This window comes from Lactuca sativa, chromosome 1 (assembly GCF_002870075.4).
Source record: "Lactuca sativa cultivar Salinas chromosome 1, Lsat_Salinas_v11, whole genome shotgun sequence".
In the NCBI taxonomy this organism is placed as follows: Eukaryota; Viridiplantae; Streptophyta; class Magnoliopsida; order Asterales; family Asteraceae; genus Lactuca; species Lactuca sativa.
Genome location: NC_056623.2, coordinates 1,983,342 through 2,001,519, shown reverse-complemented (window position 1 = coordinate 2,001,519; position 18,178 = coordinate 1,983,342). Strand labels below are relative to the sequence as shown.

The 18,178-nt window shown below is 33.1% G+C and overlaps 1 protein-coding gene across 3 annotated transcripts; it reads right to left on the bottom strand.

Moving 5' to 3' along the window:
- Positions 1-1,172: 1,172 nt before the first annotated feature.
- LOC111894750 (probable rhamnogalacturonate lyase B) lies at positions 1,173-7,601 on the bottom strand. 3 transcript variants are annotated; one of them, XM_023890853.3, is made up of 16 exons: positions 7,510-7,601; positions 7,317-7,399; positions 5,104-5,225; positions 4,404-4,463; positions 4,143-4,262; positions 3,838-3,957; positions 3,603-3,744; positions 3,265-3,435; positions 3,035-3,190; positions 2,824-2,930; positions 2,528-2,621; positions 2,236-2,377; positions 1,968-2,124; positions 1,779-1,868; positions 1,547-1,673; positions 1,173-1,474 (listed from the first exon to the last, which is right to left on the bottom strand). In XM_023890853.3, the coding sequence occupies exons 1-16, from the start codon at positions 7,562-7,564 to the stop codon at positions 1,220-1,222; spliced, it is 2,001 nt and encodes a 666-aa protein (XP_023746621.1). In that variant the 5' UTR covers positions 7,565-7,601; the 3' UTR covers positions 1,173-1,219. The 3 variants fall into 3 exon arrangements, with proteins under 3 accessions (XP_023746621.1, XP_023746620.1, XP_042758098.1); XM_023890852.3 differs by having other exon boundaries at positions 1,174-1,474; positions 1,779-1,895; XM_042902164.2 differs by lacking the exon at positions 7,510-7,601 and having other exon boundaries at positions 1,174-1,474; positions 1,779-1,895; positions 7,313-7,399.
- Positions 7,602-18,178: the final 10,577 nt, after the last annotated feature.

Genomic DNA, 18,178 nt, shown 5'->3' with positions numbered 1-18,178 from the left:
CACCAAGGGCGGCTCTTTCTCGGATTGTATCCTGGTTTTGTATGATATGTTTTTTGATCTGTTAGATCTGCATCCTGGTAGTAAGGATGGTATTATGTTAGTGACCTGGTTTAGGTCGGTATCCTGGTATATAGGATGATGATATGTTAGTGACCAATTAGGTCGATATCATGGTTAGGATGTTGCTATGCTATATGATCTGCTAGATCGATTTGTTTGTCTATGGACTATTATGTGATTATCTATTATATGTGCACATGGTCGTTGATTGGGGTTGGGTTGAGGCGGGTCCTGCTTTGTGTTGTAGGCCAACATACCCAAGGCGGACCGGATAGACTGTAGACCCCGGAGGGCACATAGTCAGGCCGAAGGCCCGGCGAGCAGTCCGGATAGGCTGAAGGCCCCGAGAGGTCGGTCTAGATGTACCGAGGCTCGGAGAGTGGGCCAGATAGACTGAAGGCCTGGTGCGGGCAGTCCAGTCATACTGCAGACTCAAGGAGTGGACCAGGTGGACTGAAGGCCCGGTGCGCGTGGACCAGTCACACTGTAGACTTGTGATGTATGGTTGTTCTGTATTTGTTGATATGATATGATTATGGTTGTATGACGTTGGTATTTTGGGGGTAACTCACTAAGCTTTCGGACTTACAGTTTCAGTTTATTGTTTCAGGTTCAACGGATGACTGCGGGAAGGAGAATGCGTGACCGTACACTTCCTCAATTGATGATTATGATTTCTGGGAACTCTGATGTTTTAAACTATTTTGAAAACAAATTGTAATAACTGAATGGTTTTATATAATTTTGAAGGTTTTTAAATTGGCTCGAATTTTATGGGTGTTACAGATATGATCAAACTCATGTTTTCCTTTTTTTTTTTCGCGGTAGTCAATTGTTCATTCTTTTCAGTAATTCCATTCATATGCAGAAGTTAGAAGTAGTTGGTTACTTTTATTTCGTTCTTGATTATTTAATTTTGTATGCATTACTTTGGATAATATGTAGAAAATTGTTTCAAAAACCATGTCCGGTCCTTTTAGTCTTCATGGAAGCTAATGACCAACTCCAAGATGTTGTAGCGTTTACAAAGCCAAAACAGTAAAGAATATAATGCATTATTTGTGATTGCATATATACATACATATATATATATATATATATATATATATATATATATATATATATATATATATGTTTAAAATGGCATTTTGTATAGTTATCAATTTTTTTTAACTATGGAAGTTGGAAGCGCTTCAAAACGGATGTAGTCGTACATTACTCCTTGAAAACGACTTTGATTGTTTGCTTGCGTTAAGTAGATTAAATTTTCTCTACAAGTGTAAAAATAGTTGCATGGTATTTTAATGTTGAATAACCAATATACACCATGTATTCCATGCCTTGCAATTGCATTGTCTCCACCAATTTTCCCGGTTGAAAACACAGGATCTTTGTTCAAATCATTAATACGTACCTAAAAATCACAATTAATTCAAACATGATCAATTTTTCTATATTGAACATATTTACGTATAAACATATATACCTGCAAATTAGATTGATGTGCGGAAGCAAGTGCCAATCTAAGTATATATGCTTCACTTTCATTGACATTATCAAGGTTAAACTTGATCGTCCATGTTGTCTTCTCATAAGTGTCATTGTTTGTTTTCCTATAAAAATACATTAAAGAATTGTAAAACTTATATATATGAAAATTAAGTATTACAAAAAAGAAAACATAACAAATTAAAGTGGACGAATAAAATATGAAGGACCTGAGAACATGAGCAAAGAAGAAATCATTGGTATAATTGCTCTCTCCAACCGTGTATACTAAATCTTCATCGGGATACAAATCTGAATATCTGTCCCATAATCCATATTGTCTAAACCTGTTTAATCAATAATGATCTTATATAATGTCTTAATGTCTTGGTGTTTTACGATTAGTAAGAACTACTAACCTGTTAGGATCATGAGTAAGAAAATTGTTGGCATATATCGGGTCAGGATCAGGGATGTAAAACTCAGCTGCTGAGCGATCTGGAAATCCTATCTCCCATAAAGTTGGACCATCTCTTGGGGGCTCGTATACAAGATCACCCATGTGAATATTAACACCTGTTAATTAATGTTAATTTATTCTTTTTGTTAGTTATAACCTCTTTTTTAAAAAGAAAAATAAAATTTGCAAAGTTGTATAACTTGTTGATTAATAAGTATGTACTAGACCTGAAGTAATATTGATGATGGTTGAATTTGTATAATCACCAATAAATCCGGGGACCCAAGCGTATAGATTATATTCACCAATGATTATGTTTGGTATTTCAAAATAGCCATCCTCATTTGCTTCAGTCCAAAATTGATATTTCTAGTTATGATTAGAGCAAATTAAGTAATTAATTAATTAGTATGAATAGTAACTGCAATTGAAAAGAAATATTTTGGATGGATCGATCACATAATAAATACTACTTGACAAAATTGTGTAAAAGATTTTTTTTGAATAATAGTACTTCACCTTGCATTCTCTTTGCCATGATCCCGCTTCCCCTGGTGGTGCTAACCCGATGTAAGCACCCTTTGCTGATATGCAATCATCGCCATAAATAAGCCTACATATAAATCATGCGTTTTTAGAATTTCATATAGTGAAATCTAACATACTATTAACTTTTTTAGAAAAAATAAAATAAAATTGTGGTTAAGTCATTATTCCTAATTTTATGCGTACAAGTGTTTAAATAATGCAAAGGATTCCAGTTCCAGATAATATATACACGATGGTAGCTAGGATTTGGGATTTTAATTACGCACCTATCTTGGACAAGTAATCTACCACTAACGACACCCCGTTGATCACCATATTGGAAGTCAGCAGAAGCGGGAAAGTCATATGGCCAGAGCTCCACTTCAATAGACATCTGAAACATAGATAACAACAATGAAGTTCGATGGATAATTATATGAAAATATGGGGAGCTTTCTTTCTAACTTTAAATAAAAAAGCAAACCAAATTAAATTAACCTGGTTTTTGGCATCATCCCAAAGCGTAAGAGGGTCTTCTTCATCGGAAACAGTGTTGAGATATATAAAAATGGGGCCAAAGACTTTCTTCCACGACTCCCCTTGAGAAAATTTGATCACCATATCGCTTCCACCATAATGAGTACTTGCAAATACCTGAATGAAGTACTCTCATTATTTATCTCACATGTTTTACGAGTATGATTTTTTTGTAGGACTAATTAACTTACTGCAAGAGTCGTGGGTCCAACATGAGAATTCAACTCAGGTTTAATAGGACCACCAACTCTAAACTCATTACTTGGTGTAATTTGCCAAAATCCCACACTAGGATCCTTACAAATCCATCCATGGACTCGAAGATCTTTTAATTCACAAGCATATTGATACTTATCGTCTACCTGTAACATATATTTATATCATATAACCTGACACACACACACACACATACACACACACACACACATATATATATATATATATATATATATATATATATATGATTTCATACAAATTATGCAACTAACGTTTAATTTAATCATAACTAATTAATTAATTACGATGTAACCTGTCCTTTGAAGTTAGGCTCCACAGGATCAACAAGGAGAACTGCCTCTGGATAGGCTAATTCTTCACCTCTTCCAGGCAACCGATCATCTGGCAAAGGCATATTCCTCTTCCGGTCGTCAGACATGGCCATATAATGAAACCTAATTAATTAAATATTTTATTATCTTTGCAATTAACTTAATATGCATCATATTGTTTCTAAGAATAAAATGAAAATGAAATTATGTACGTACTTGTCTTTCCTCAACTTAAAAGCAATTCTGGTATTATCAAGATTGAAACTTGGCCATTCTTCTAAATGTTGGTAAATTGCGTAGGTATAAAAGCCTGATGATCCACGAAGCAAAATATACCTGCAAATATATATACCATATTCATGGTAGCTAGTCAACTAATTATTAGTAAATTAACACCAATTAAGCAAGATGATGATCAATTCTAGCTCATTTACTTACTCACCATGGACCAGGACAAAAATGTGAATATTATTGACCAATTAATTATAGTATTAATTAACTAATGTAGCAATCTTGAGAACCTTTTGTCGATTTTGAGAGGGACTAACTTTCCCTCATCAGAAGAATCCCATGTTCTCGAAAATGAGAGTTCCACCTGATCTTCAGTTTCTATTACAACTTCACAACTTGTTCCTGCAATCCTGCAGTTCATTATGTAATATTAAAATCATATATCATCGATTTCGTTAATTAAAACAATTTGAGAGTAATTTCTTAATTAACTTAAACCTAAAAGGGCAATTAGAGACAAGATCTATTTCGATCGATCGAGATGAAATTACCTTTCCAAAGTACCTTTGGTTCCAGCACTTCCCGGAGGACTCCATACAACATCCCAATAACTAAAACCAAAACAAAATCGACAATATTCATATATCTATCAGTTTTGTAGTTTTATGAAACTGATAAAAGATAAAAACTTCACTTAAGTTGATATAAACGAATTTATTGTGTAAATTTTTCTATACGAATAATATTGAAATGAAACTTTTTAATTATACCCTTGATTTGAATCATATATCCATTCCATTTCACATACTTAAGAAAGATATCCACAATGCATCGAACTCCATAGGACTTCAATGGATTGTCACATCAATATTTTATATTTCATACAACTCTATCTATTTTTTTTCGTACAATGCATTAAACTCTATAAAATTCAATGAAACATATTTAAATTTTTATTTGAGAGTTATAAAACTTTCCTTTTTTTCATTGATGGGTTCAATGAGCATTAAACTCACAATCCATTGAATGTCAATATTGTTTTTTAAAATGGTAGAGTTTAATTAATTGAATGACAACTAAGCTTGTCATCTCATTTAACTCTCTCATTTAACTCTCTAACAAGATTTACAAGTATACCTCAACTATATTTTCTTTTACAATAATACCTCACAATTAATTAATTACCATGGACTTAATAAACTATAACTTTCATTTCTTGAAACAAATGAATAACTAAAATCACATTTTTACCCTCGATTAGGTTCATCATTCATTATTTCAAGTAAATTGTCGATTCCTTTGTACTGTATGCCCGTAAGATGTCCTTCCGGATTTGAAAGAGTGATTTGGACAATACCGTTATTCACCACCACCTGCAATAATATTTACAAGGAAATTATGTAAATTAAAACAACTTTCAACTTTTAAAAACTAAAAATTAAAGGGTTAATGTTATAAAATGATAACCAATAGTAAGAACATTTATCTTTATGTTACTTATCTTTTAATTGTATTAAATATGTTATTATTATTATTATTATTTTTGTTTTATTGTACCATTGGGGTAGATTTCAACCTCAAAAAACTGTAACATTTAATATAACATAATATGTTTATTAAAGTAACATTCACTATGTCCATATGACATAATATGTTTGTTTAGGTCTTTCCGGTGGTGACAATGAGAACATTATGACATTTGATATCAAAATTACCCGATTAAAATTCACACGTTGAAAAAAAAATTAGTGACCTATTGAATAAAGGTAAAGAATAAGTGACCAAAAATATAAATCGTGTTTTATTAATTGTTATTTTAAAACATTCATTAATAAAGGTTTTTGTTTTTCTTTTAAATGCCTATTATACTTGGTCTATCGAATGTATCCTAATAATTTACTGAACATATAAAAATATAGAGTGAATATTTGTTGGAGTATAACTTTTGTATGCATTTAATTAAAAATTGAGAATACTAAACACACAAAATGCAATCTCGTGACCCTTTTAATCTTTTGTCATTTTCAAGGCAGATATATGAAGCACATAAAGCAACATCAATCAATCATTGTTACCAACTTACCAATTATTCATGATTTTAGAGTAAACTACAAGCTGGTCTTTGTGCTATATTGTTATTACAAAATATAGCTAAGAGTAAATTATAGAAGTGGTACCTGTGACTCGCAGGTACGAGATCGTCTAAGTTTCAAAAATTCGACACAGACAATCATCAATCATTATGGTTTCATTTTTTTTTTTTTTTCATAAGCGGTGTTTTGTTGTAATTTCGTTAGGTAGCTACTTGGTTTAGACCAATTATTCACTTTCTAAACCATATAGACCAATTATGTAAACCAACAACAAAATGAAATAACTCCCTAACAAACGACCCCATCATTCATCTCGCACCCCGATAAGCCCTCTTTCTGCCTCCATCACTACCATAACTCCATAAGCCACAACCCCCCTCATGGCCGATAACTCAAACACCACCAACTCCCATCGCCTGCATATCAGCATATGTAACTCCTCTCTCTCTCTCTCTCTCTCTCTCTCTCTCTCTCTCTCTCTCTCTCTATATATATATATATATATATATATATATATATATATATATATATATAATATCAGAACTTTATAAATGCTAATTTTGACTGGTCTACATATGTAAATAAGTTGGTTTTTATTTATATTTGATTCTAGTGGACAAAGAAATATATTGAAAATTCAGATAACTTGATTTTGATTATATATTTTGTAGAAATTTTTTTTACATTAATGACATCTACCTAAAAAGTAGGTTGATTTCGGATATATATATATATATATATATATATATATATATATATATATATATATATATATATATATATATAATTAAATGGTTCATTAAGTAACATAAAAACATATGTATTGTAGAAAGGATATATATTTATTATTTGATATAATAAAATAAATGGTTAACTATTGTGATGCTCTTAGTTCTTAAATAGATTTATTTATTGTACAACTCGAACCAAACTGAATAGAAATTAATAGGAGAGTTAGTCTCATTCGTTTCATTTTTATTTCAAAAGTTGGAACCTTATGGGTATGAAACCAGTTTCGTTCAATGGACTGCACTGAATAAATGTTTTGCAAGACTAGTAGATAAGTAATTACTAGTCATGAAGACATTCTGTCGCTATAAGGATCATTTTGTGTCGGAAGATTCTAATCCACTTCAGTTTTTGGTTTCTTATAACCACTAAATCAATTGTGATGGATTACGATGGTCGATAGAATCAGTGGAAATTAGTGGCAAACTTTCATTAGTTCTGGTAGGTTTGGGCTAATTATAAAATATATATATATATATATATATATATATATATATATATATATATATATATATATATATATATATATATATATATATATATATATATATATATATATATATTACAAGAACCGATACCTACATGATTCTCTTGGAACGATAGGTTCACCATTTCTGTTGTGCTTGCCATTGACGATCTTCGAGCTCTTGTTACGCATAACGTATCTGTACAATGCCAATATCCATACATTCAGATTTTCAGAAAACATCGGATGAAGAAAAACAATAGATAAAGTAGTAACTTATCATCCAATTTCAATCAGAATATAATTAACCTGCTGAAAAAATAGCGAAGCTTAACGCGTAGAGAAAGAGAAAACAAGGATACATTAATTAGACTCTTCTTGTTGAATGAGTTCAACCCAAGAAACCTCCATACCATATATATATATATATATATATATATATATATATATATATATATATATATATATATATATATATATATATATATATATATATATATATATATATATATATATATATATATATATATATATATATATAAAAGTTCAAATATTTCTAATATCTATTATTAATTAAATATTCAATATTTAATATGCATTAATTATTTTCTTAAAACAATTAAAATGATTGCTCAATAATCAATTTTACATTCACATAATAGATAGTTAGAACACAATAACCTAACACCATATATATATATATATATATATATATATATATATATATATATATATATATATATATATATATAATTTGTTTTTTAATACCCAACTTAACAGTGTGTGTAAAGGGATCTTCAAGCTATATTGATGATATGACAAATTATTTTAAAAACTATCAAAATTACTAAATATGAAGTTAGGGGTGAAAAAATAAACGTTGTTGCTAAAAATGTTTTTTTTTGGTTAAATCATAAATAATCGTCCGATGGTTAAACCATAAAAAGATGAAATTAAAGTTACTTTTATGTAATTTAAAGTTTTAGGGATATAAAAACCTCTTATAACAATTAGTCCTTTTTTGATTTGTATTTTCAAAGTCTCAATGGTTAAAAAAAATAATTGATGGTTAATTTGAAAAAAATTCAAACTTCAAGAATAATTATGGAAATTTGTTTAAAAAAAGCTTTTAAAAATAATTAGTAATTGGAAATAATTTAAAGTATTATTTTTTCCCTAACCTTAAATTTCGTGAAGTGAACAAGATTTGTTCCTTAATTTGTTGCCACAATAATGTTCATTATACGATATGTATGCAATTATTTATGATGTACATTATCTGAAATTCATGTTAGAAAAGTAATTGTGATATTTAAATATTATGATATTTCTGTAAAATATATACAGAAGTTTTTAGACCCCAACAAAATTACTCACGGACTCCGGTAGAAAAACACACGCTCGTGAGTGTATGTGGAAAGAGAATGACTGGGGAAAAAGGAAAATATTTAATTATTAATTAAAATTCTGCCGTTTTTTTTAAAAAAAATAATACTTTAATTATTTTTTAATGGTTTTAAATCCCCAAATACTTTCCATAACATTTTGTAAATAGTACTCTTTTTTTTTTCTTAAAAAGGGACTAAATTCGTTGATGGAAGATGGTTACCTCAAGTCAAGTATTGTGAACATCTCTAATCTCTAATATTCTAATATATAATGACCGGGAAAAAAGGAAAATATCTGATTAGTAATTAAAATTTAATTATTTTTAATGATTTTTAAATCCCAAAAATACTTTCAGCGTAACAAATATGAATATTTTCCATAACGTTTTGTAAATAATACTGTTTTTCTTCTTAGAATAGGATTAAATTCGTTATTGATGGACGATGGTTACTTCGAAAACAAGTCAAGTACCAAGTTAAGTTCACATCTCTAATCTCTAATTATTATATATATATATATATATATATATATATATATATATATATATATATATATATATATATATATATATATATATATATATTAAAGTTTTGAAAGATTTTAACAGTAAAGTGATATCTTTTTTGTTAATTTTAGTCCTCCAACTTAAAACGTTGACCTTTCACCTTTATGCTTTTGTTCACAAACAACCCTTTCATTTTTGTTTGAATTTTTCATAACTCTCGCATTTTATTACATATTATTAGTATTTAGTCTTTTGGCAGAAATGGTCCCTAATCATTATTATTATTATTGTTAAACAAAATTACACGAGTGGTCCTTGTGGTTTATCAGATTTAACATTCTCCTTTTGGTTTTAAATTAATGTTTTATTTATTAGAAAATACCCACCCAATATCATAAACGCACCCACCATCTGCCATCACCACCACCACCACCGTCGCCAAAATTACATAAATGGTCCATATAGTTTACCCATGGTGACAAATTCAGTCCCTAATACATGAAAAGACCAAATTACCCTCATATTAACGGACAAAAAATAACGGTCTATATTTTCCGGATTGGTTTTCTGACCGCTGCCATACATGGCAATAAAGTTCAATTTGTGAGACAATTTCTTTATTTTCCTCATTTATTGCAAGAAATAGTTATTTAGATTTCTTTACTTATGTAATTAGATGACATTGTTTATCTTCATTTACTAGATTATCTCAATGCAATTCAACATGCTACTTACTTTACAAAGCAGTATCTTCCGACCCAATTTCTAGTATATATTAAAAGAAAACTTTAATTCTAAAATGGAAAAAAATATGGTCTCTTATTACATTTTATTTCTATTTTTTCATCTTTGGATCATTTTGCTGACATCACCTTTAAACAAAGTTTTGATCAAACACGGTTAATTTCCATCAATCTTTACTATGTCTAACTGTAACTTACGCTCTTAACTTGAAAACCCTAATCTCCTTTATACACCATATAGCCACCGTTAAACCACATCTCCTATGTCTCTCTCCTTTCTCTCTTGATTCTCCATCAACCATTTCTTATGACCACCATACGTCACCGATACAATCTTCAATAAGGTAACCGATCAGGTACTCCCCCCCCATACACACACATTAACCCTAACGTGCTTAACTAAATATCTTTTCCTAATCTGCCTCCTTCATCAACTTTTCGTTGTTGAACTGAATAATCACTATCAATATTGATCTTACAGGTAACATCTTTTCAGACCCATAACAAACACTTGTATTTTCATCGAAATTCATAATTTTTTAAGGTATATTGTGTCATCTAATCCTCAGAGTTGCTTAAATATAAACAATTATGATGATATTACACCAACCATATGTTAAATTTCTCCTTTATCTATCTGAATGTTTTCATTTATTTCAGATTAGATTTAATCAATATGCTTAGAATTTTGAAATAAAGGATTGTATTTGTATCTTATCATATATAAGCCATGAATTGATATATATGATAACAAGAAGGAGAGATGGAAACATGCTGATGAAGGGTAAAATTCATTTTCATTATTTGGTAAGATATGCTAAATGAATTTATTTAATCTATAAATAAGAATTTTGTAGAATTAATTTTCACAATAGGTAGCAGGCAAGCAAATGGAAATATATGGCTTGAAATGGGAAAGTCACACGTCTGTAGAAAGGTAAATGTAATTATGTTAAATTTTAGGTTTCTTGATGTAATAGAAACTAACTATTCATTACATTTTATTTTGATGATATAGGCCGAAAATGTTTATTATAATGTGAAGGCTATGCTTACAAGATATGAAAAGGCTACTCAGTCAAAACAAGGTCCAATTATGCCCCCCAAAAGAAGGAAGCTTGCCACCGCCACGAGAAAGTCCAACCTGCCGAAGACGAAAAATCACGAACTAGGCCTCCTTGCATTAAGGAAAGAGCATACAATCTGTTAAATTGGGATTTAAAAGACAAACCACCAAACCACTTATCATCCCAAAACCTAGAAATAGACCCATCGCTAACCAATAAAGACATAGAATTTGAATCAATAACATTCCTATCATGCAATTGGCTTATAAATCCTAAAATTTTCTGTCACACCCCTCCCCCACTAAGAGACCGAGAACCCCTTACCAGAGCTCCATCTTCTTTGATAACTTTCACCTATAAAGAATCTACTTCATGAAGGAAATGCCACTTCCACTTATAAAAAAGGGCAAGATTGAATGCATCCAAATTACCAATCTCTAGACCACCTTTATCTTTAGAATTCGGAACCATATCCCATTTCACCTAATGAGTATGCCTTTGATCTTCTTTCATACCCTAAAAAACCAAGCTCTACAAGACTCCAACAAATGACAAATAGTAGTAGGTAATCTAAAAATCGAAAATAAATAAATACCTAAACTGCCCAAGACACCGCGATTTGATAAGCGTGAGGCGACCATCAATAGAAAGCAATTTAATTTTCCAAGAATATTATCTATTACGAAATTGATCAATGATTTCATCCCAAATTCTAACCCGATCCATAGACCCACCCATAGGTATCCAAAGTTACGAAAAAGTGATAGAACCTCAGCACACCCAGTAATAGAAGCTATGATGATAACTTCTGAATAGTCTACACTAACACCCAAAAGACTAGATTTAAAGAGATTAATCTTTAAACCGGAGACCATATAAAAACAATGAAGAATAGTAATAACATTCTGAACATTCGCTCATCCGAATCTCTTAAAAACAAAGCATCATCTGCATAAAAAAGATAAGAGAGGACCAGATTTGAATCTCTCACATTTATCCCCCGAAACCATCTAGAAGCCACAACATCTTCCATAGCCACATGGAGACCTTCCATAACAATAATAAACAAGAATAGAAGACTTGGAATTTCTAAATAATAAAAGATAAGAGAGGACCATATTTGAATCTCCCACATTCCATCCCTTTAAACATCTGGAATTCATTAGTGGGGATCCCTTTGTCAAGAATAGAAGACTTGGAATTTCTAAATAAATCGGTAATCCAACTCCACCACCTATCACCAAAACCTATAAACGCCATTATCTTATCTGTAACGTCATAAAAATTCATAGTAAAATTTTCACTTTTAAAATAGTAAACCATACAAAGAGTTGTTCTAAAACCGATTAAAGTGAGTATATTATTCAAACATCAAAGTAAAGACCATAAATTGCCAATGCAGAAAATGTTGGATTAATGTCTAAGTCCATAACTATATTTGGTATGTACTTGACCCGACCCGACATGGTCCATTTGGGTTGCACTTCACCGACACAATTTATATGGATAGTCTTTTGAGAATAGTATATTTATGATTTATATTAATATATTATAAGTTCTAATATATTAATATGGAATCATATTATTTAATTAGTATTGATCAAGAGTTAATTTAGAATTAATTAAGTGATCAAAATGAACTAATTAAATATGGACTCTTATATATATATGGAATGAGCCAAGTTCATTTAGGTTGGGCTAAGCTTTCATGGATAGTCCATGGAGTGTTTAACCCATGGATCATATGAAATGAAAGGTCATGGGTTTAACCCTAGTCTCCACACTATATAAAGATGTCATTGGTTGGTGAAATTGGCACTAGTGTGGGTCCACTAAGAGGGCTAGCCGATTTCACTAGAGAGAACCAAAGTATTCTTATTCTCAAAGTCTTCCAAGGTGTTTTGGTGATCTGTGATTCCACTTGAGGCTTCCACACTATTGGGGCTAAACTCTTAAAGCTTGAAGACATCAAGCTACACCAAAAGGTATGTCATCTAACTAGTTTTTGAAGTATAGTTGCCTCATAATATGCTAGTTAGGATCAAAAGCCTTAGAAAGTTCTTATTTGCATGTATAATAGAGAAAACATAGATCCAAGGTTTATAGGGTTGCATGTACACCATAGGAGTGTTAGAATGCTCAAAACCCAACAGTGGTATCACAAACTAGGCTTGTTTTCTTGTTACACTTGCAAAAACTGCTTAAAAATCGAAGTTTTTTTGCTGTCTGGACAACGGACTCGGCGAGTCCATCAGGGGACTCGACGTGTAACGCCCGCGTTTCCAGGCTAGACATTATCATTGATGTAATAGTCTAGGTTAACCCTTGTAACTCTTTTTAAAGTATTAATGATGAAATATTTGAGTATTATGTGAATTATGTGTTTATTTTCTTAATTATTATAATTTAATGAATTAAGAATAAAATAAGCGTCAAATTTGAAGCGTGGGATAATCCCAATATCTTTGCATAAAGATGTAGTGGTCGAAATAAGGATTCCTAAGATATAAAGAATGTCGGAATCCGAGTTATAACGAAGAAGTTATGACCTGTCGAAGTTTCGCGACAGAACCGACAACGCTGAATGACGTAAAAAGTGAAATTTATGTTAGAGCAATATTTAGCCTTAGTGATCTAAAAGAAAGTCGTAGAGTTCGTTAAACCGAGAGCGTGCATAAAAAGAACGCCCAAATCTGACTTCGTATGAGGAAGTTATGATTTTTCGAAGTTTCGACTTAGCAGTATGCAACCCGAATACTCGATTTGAGATCGAGCGGTTTTTATCCGAAACAATCTAAATGAGAATCGAAGGTCTCGTTAATAGGAGTAAAACAATAAAAAGTTAGGCGAAAACGGACGTCGGATGAAGAAGTTATGAATTTATAACGAAATTTTCCTGTCCTGGCCTACTAAAAATAAATAATAAAAATAAAGTCAAAGTTAGCCGACGGAGCCTAAACGAAAGTTGTAGATCGTAGTCTCACCTACGCGTGGATATAAAGAACGTCGAAAACGGAGTTCGTATGAGGAAGATATGAATTTTTGAAGTTTATTAATCATTTTCGATATTTTATTTATATATATATTCCGATATTATCCGAAGGGGGGGGGGGGGAGTCAGCGATCTTATCGTCATTACGCCCAGCGTAATTCAACCTTCCAGCCCCTATAAAAGGGTGTCAAGGGCAGCCAAGTAGTTTGCTCTTTTCTTCCCTTTTTCTCGCGTTTTTGCATCGTTTTTCGTGCAAGAATTATCCCGAAGCCCCGGTATCATTCCCGAGCCCCGAAGCAAGTCCTAAGGTCCCGAAGATCCCGAGAAGTAAGATTCCCGAGCCGAAGCTCTGCCCGTGAGGAGCCCGGTTTTTGTGAAGATCTTCAAGATCTGCCAAAGAATACTACTTCTACAAGCCGTAGTGCTGTCCGATCATCTTCTGATCAAGTGAGTGTGTAGTTACTTTCTTCTAGCACATAATTATGAAGTATTTTATACGAAATACGTGTTATGTGTATAATTTTGTTGTTATATGTGTGAATGTATATTCATTCTCTTCTATCTCATAGATCTGATTTATTTTCTATGAAATACGTGTTATGTAGGTGTGCCTCATCTGTTATGTGGAATATGTATTGAATGAAAATGCTATATAGGTTTTAAACTATGTATAAAAATATATATTTTTATCTACTAATATGTTGGGTAGAACATGGGTAGATAGTTGGTGTGTAATAAACAAATGAGAGGCCTCGATGTTGTTGTTGTTGATCTAGTTATTCAGCGGAGTATGGATAACGACCACAGACTCTTTCTAGACACTCTAGTGGAACGCTAGCAGGTTCATAACCTGTAGGTGTTGTGAACGATGTGTTCACCGGTGTACTCTATCCCCCTCATGGTTGCCTTTAGGATATCTATTGTTGAGGAAACCCCTTAGCAGTAATGTCCGTCCCGATGAAAATCCTAGATTAGGTCCCTTGAGATAGATATTGTTTTAGGGACGTAAAGTGAGGATAACGGGAATGGGTAATCGGGTTATTGTTGGTTGGTGAAATTAAATATAATTTATTTATTGTGGGTTGAAAACCCTATATGCTCACCAGGCTCCCAAGCCTGACCCACTCAGTTTTATTTGTATTACAGGAAGTGGCGCAAGGGCGTAAGATGGATGAATCATTGAGTTGTTTTGTTTACAAGTCTGTATATGTATATATTTGTTGAATGACTTGTAATGTTATCGTTTATTCTTTATGGTCTGTATCGGAACATGACATCCCGAGTTTTGATTATATAATGAAAATGCATCTCTTGATGAAATGATTTGATAAATATTATTTTATCATGTTTTGTTTTGGGAACAAATTCCGCAACACTTTTAAATCAGAAGAATTTACTCTGAAATTATTTTAAAAAGCCTAAATGAAATCGGTCTTTTTTGGCCGTGATTTTAGGGATGTCACAGTTGGTATCAGAACATTAGTTTAAGCGAACTAGGAATTTGTAGGATTTGTAGACTTAAACTTAGAATGCTAAGTGGAAATTTGAGTTAAGTGTCTGTTGGATTTTAGACACGAGCACTATTTTATTTTAGGAAAGTTGCCTAAAATGCTTTTATGTGTTAAATGTTATATGTTGCCATATATGATATTATTTGTTCGGATCTACGGTTTGTTGCCAACCGGATCTGAAGGTTTATGTGTTTAGGATTCTAAGCGTATGTATACGATATTAGAACTAGCATGTAATCGTTTCAGAGTGATAAGGATGATTTGAAATATATCGTGAATGAAGATCTAAATTTCACCTTAATCAGTCTGTAGATCAAAAATGGTGAGAACGAGGAGTGGCGTTGGAAACGCGGATGAAAACAGGAATCAACCGCCAGTGATTGAGTAAATACCTGTTGTAGCAGCAGCACCAGAACCAATAACAATGGCTGGGGTGCAAGCCATGATTCGGGCTATGTTAGCCGAACAAAGGGATGAGATGTGACAGATGTTGCATGATAATAGGGACGAACCTATCATACCTATTGAGGAACCCGAATTGATTCCCGAGCAATCGGAGGAAGGGAACAATAGTCGCATTATGAGTCAAGATGGGACTCTAGGAGAACGAAGGAACGATCCGTAAAGGAGAAACAACAAGGATGAGCGAATGTACAAGAACTTCTTGGGTGCCAAGCCGCCAAGTCTTTCTGGGAGCCCAAAGCCTGTTGATATAATGGATTGGATCTCCGAAATGGAGATGGTATTTGAAAGTTGCGACTGTAGCAACAAACAGAAGACTGTCTTTGCAGTTAGACAACTGAAGACTGGAGTATTGAGTTGGTGGAAGTTGTTGGCAGATACTATGCCACAAGGGGAAGCCCTGAAAATGTCATGGGAGGAGTTCTTGGAACAACTAAGGGTGCAGTATTGTTCAGAGGTAGATCTGATTGATCTGAACAATGAGTTCCAAAACTTGAAGAAGGGGAGGATGAGCATAGATGACTATGCTATTGCATTCACTGAGAAAATGAAGTTATTTCCGTACCTAGTGCCAACAGAACTCTCCAAGATTGAGAGGTTTGCTAATGGACTGCCTGCCGACTTTGGTCCGACAGTCAAGATGGCAACTACTCTGAAAACGGCTGTTCATGCAGCTAAGAATGTGGAGGCCCAGCAGAAGGAAAATGGTCTGGAAAGGATAGAAGTTGGTGAAAAGAGGAAGTTCGATGGAACTTCAGAGTCCAATAAGAAAAACAATTTCTCGAAGTCTGGTTCGAGGGGAAGTGGAGGCGAAGCGAAATGGTGCGACAAATATAAGAAGAAGCATCATGGAAAATGTGAGGTAGCGGCCACATGCTACAAATGTGGAAAGCCAGGGCACTATGCAAATGAATGTACCCTCTCTAAGAAGGTTTGCTATGGTTGTGGTGAGGAGGGACACATGTCGAGGGATTGCCCGAAGAAGAAGGAGGCAGCTAGACCCAACATTCCGCCAAAGCCAAAGGCGAGAGCATTACAGATGACACTGGAAGCTGCTAAAGATGAAGCTGATGTCACTTCAGGTACCTTTCTCGTAAACACATTGCCTGCCCAAATTTTATTTGATTCTGGAGCCAACTACTCCTTTATACCGCATGAATTTGGTAGAAAACTAGCTTTGCCTGTTGTTAGACTAGATAATGCCTTATTAGTCGAAGTTGCTAGTGGCAAGTTTGTACCTGTTAGCCATCGTATGAAAAACATCTTAATTGACTTGAATGGGAATAAGCTCCACGAGGAATTATTGCCTATAGGGCTTAACGGTTTCGACATCGTTTTGGGAATGGATTGGCTTAGCGCCAATGACGCCGAAATTTTATGCAAGAAGAAAATAGTCAAAGTAAACCCGCCTGGGAAAGAGTCGTTTATGGTGTATGGAGATAAACGCAGAGTAAATTCTGGAATCATTTCTCTAATGAAAGCCAGAAAATGTTTGACCAAGGGGTGTACATCATACTTAGAATTCGTGATCGATGCTAAGAATGAAAAGAAGGTGATCCAAAATATTCCTGTTGTGTGTGATTATCCGGAAGTATTTCCCGAAGATCTTCCTGGATTATCGGCTGATCGACAAGTGGAACTCCGTATTGACTTGTTGCCCGGAACAACGCCAATTGCAAAAGCACCTTATCGATTAGCACCGACAGAGATGAAGGAGTTGATGATGCAACTTCAGGAGTTATTGGACAAAGGTTTCATTAGACCTAGTTCATCACCCTGGGGAGCTCCGGTGTTATTTGTGAAGAAGAAAGATGGAAGTATGAGAATGTGCATTGATTACCGAGAGCTGAATAAGGCAACTATAAAGAATAGATATCCGTTTCCGAGGATTGATGACCTGTTCGATCAACTACAAGGTTCAAGTTATTTTTCAAAGATCGACCTAAGGTCAGGATATCATCAGCTGAAAGTAAGAGAGCAAGATATAGAGAAGATTGCATTCAGAACCCGATATGGACACTACGAGTTTTTGGTTATGTTGTTTGGACTAACCAATGCTCCAGCAGCATTCATGGATTTAATGAACAGAGTTTGTAATCCGTTCCTAGATAAATCTGTGATAGTGTTCATAGATGACATTCTGATTTATTCGAAAAGCCAAGAGGAGCATGGAAGACACTTGCGAGAAGTGTTAGAAGTCTTGAAGAAGGAGAAGTTGTATGCAAAGTTCTCTAAGTGTGATTTTTGGATTCGTGAAGTCCAATTCTTGGGTCACGTGGTCAACCAAGAAGGGATAATGGTTGATCCGG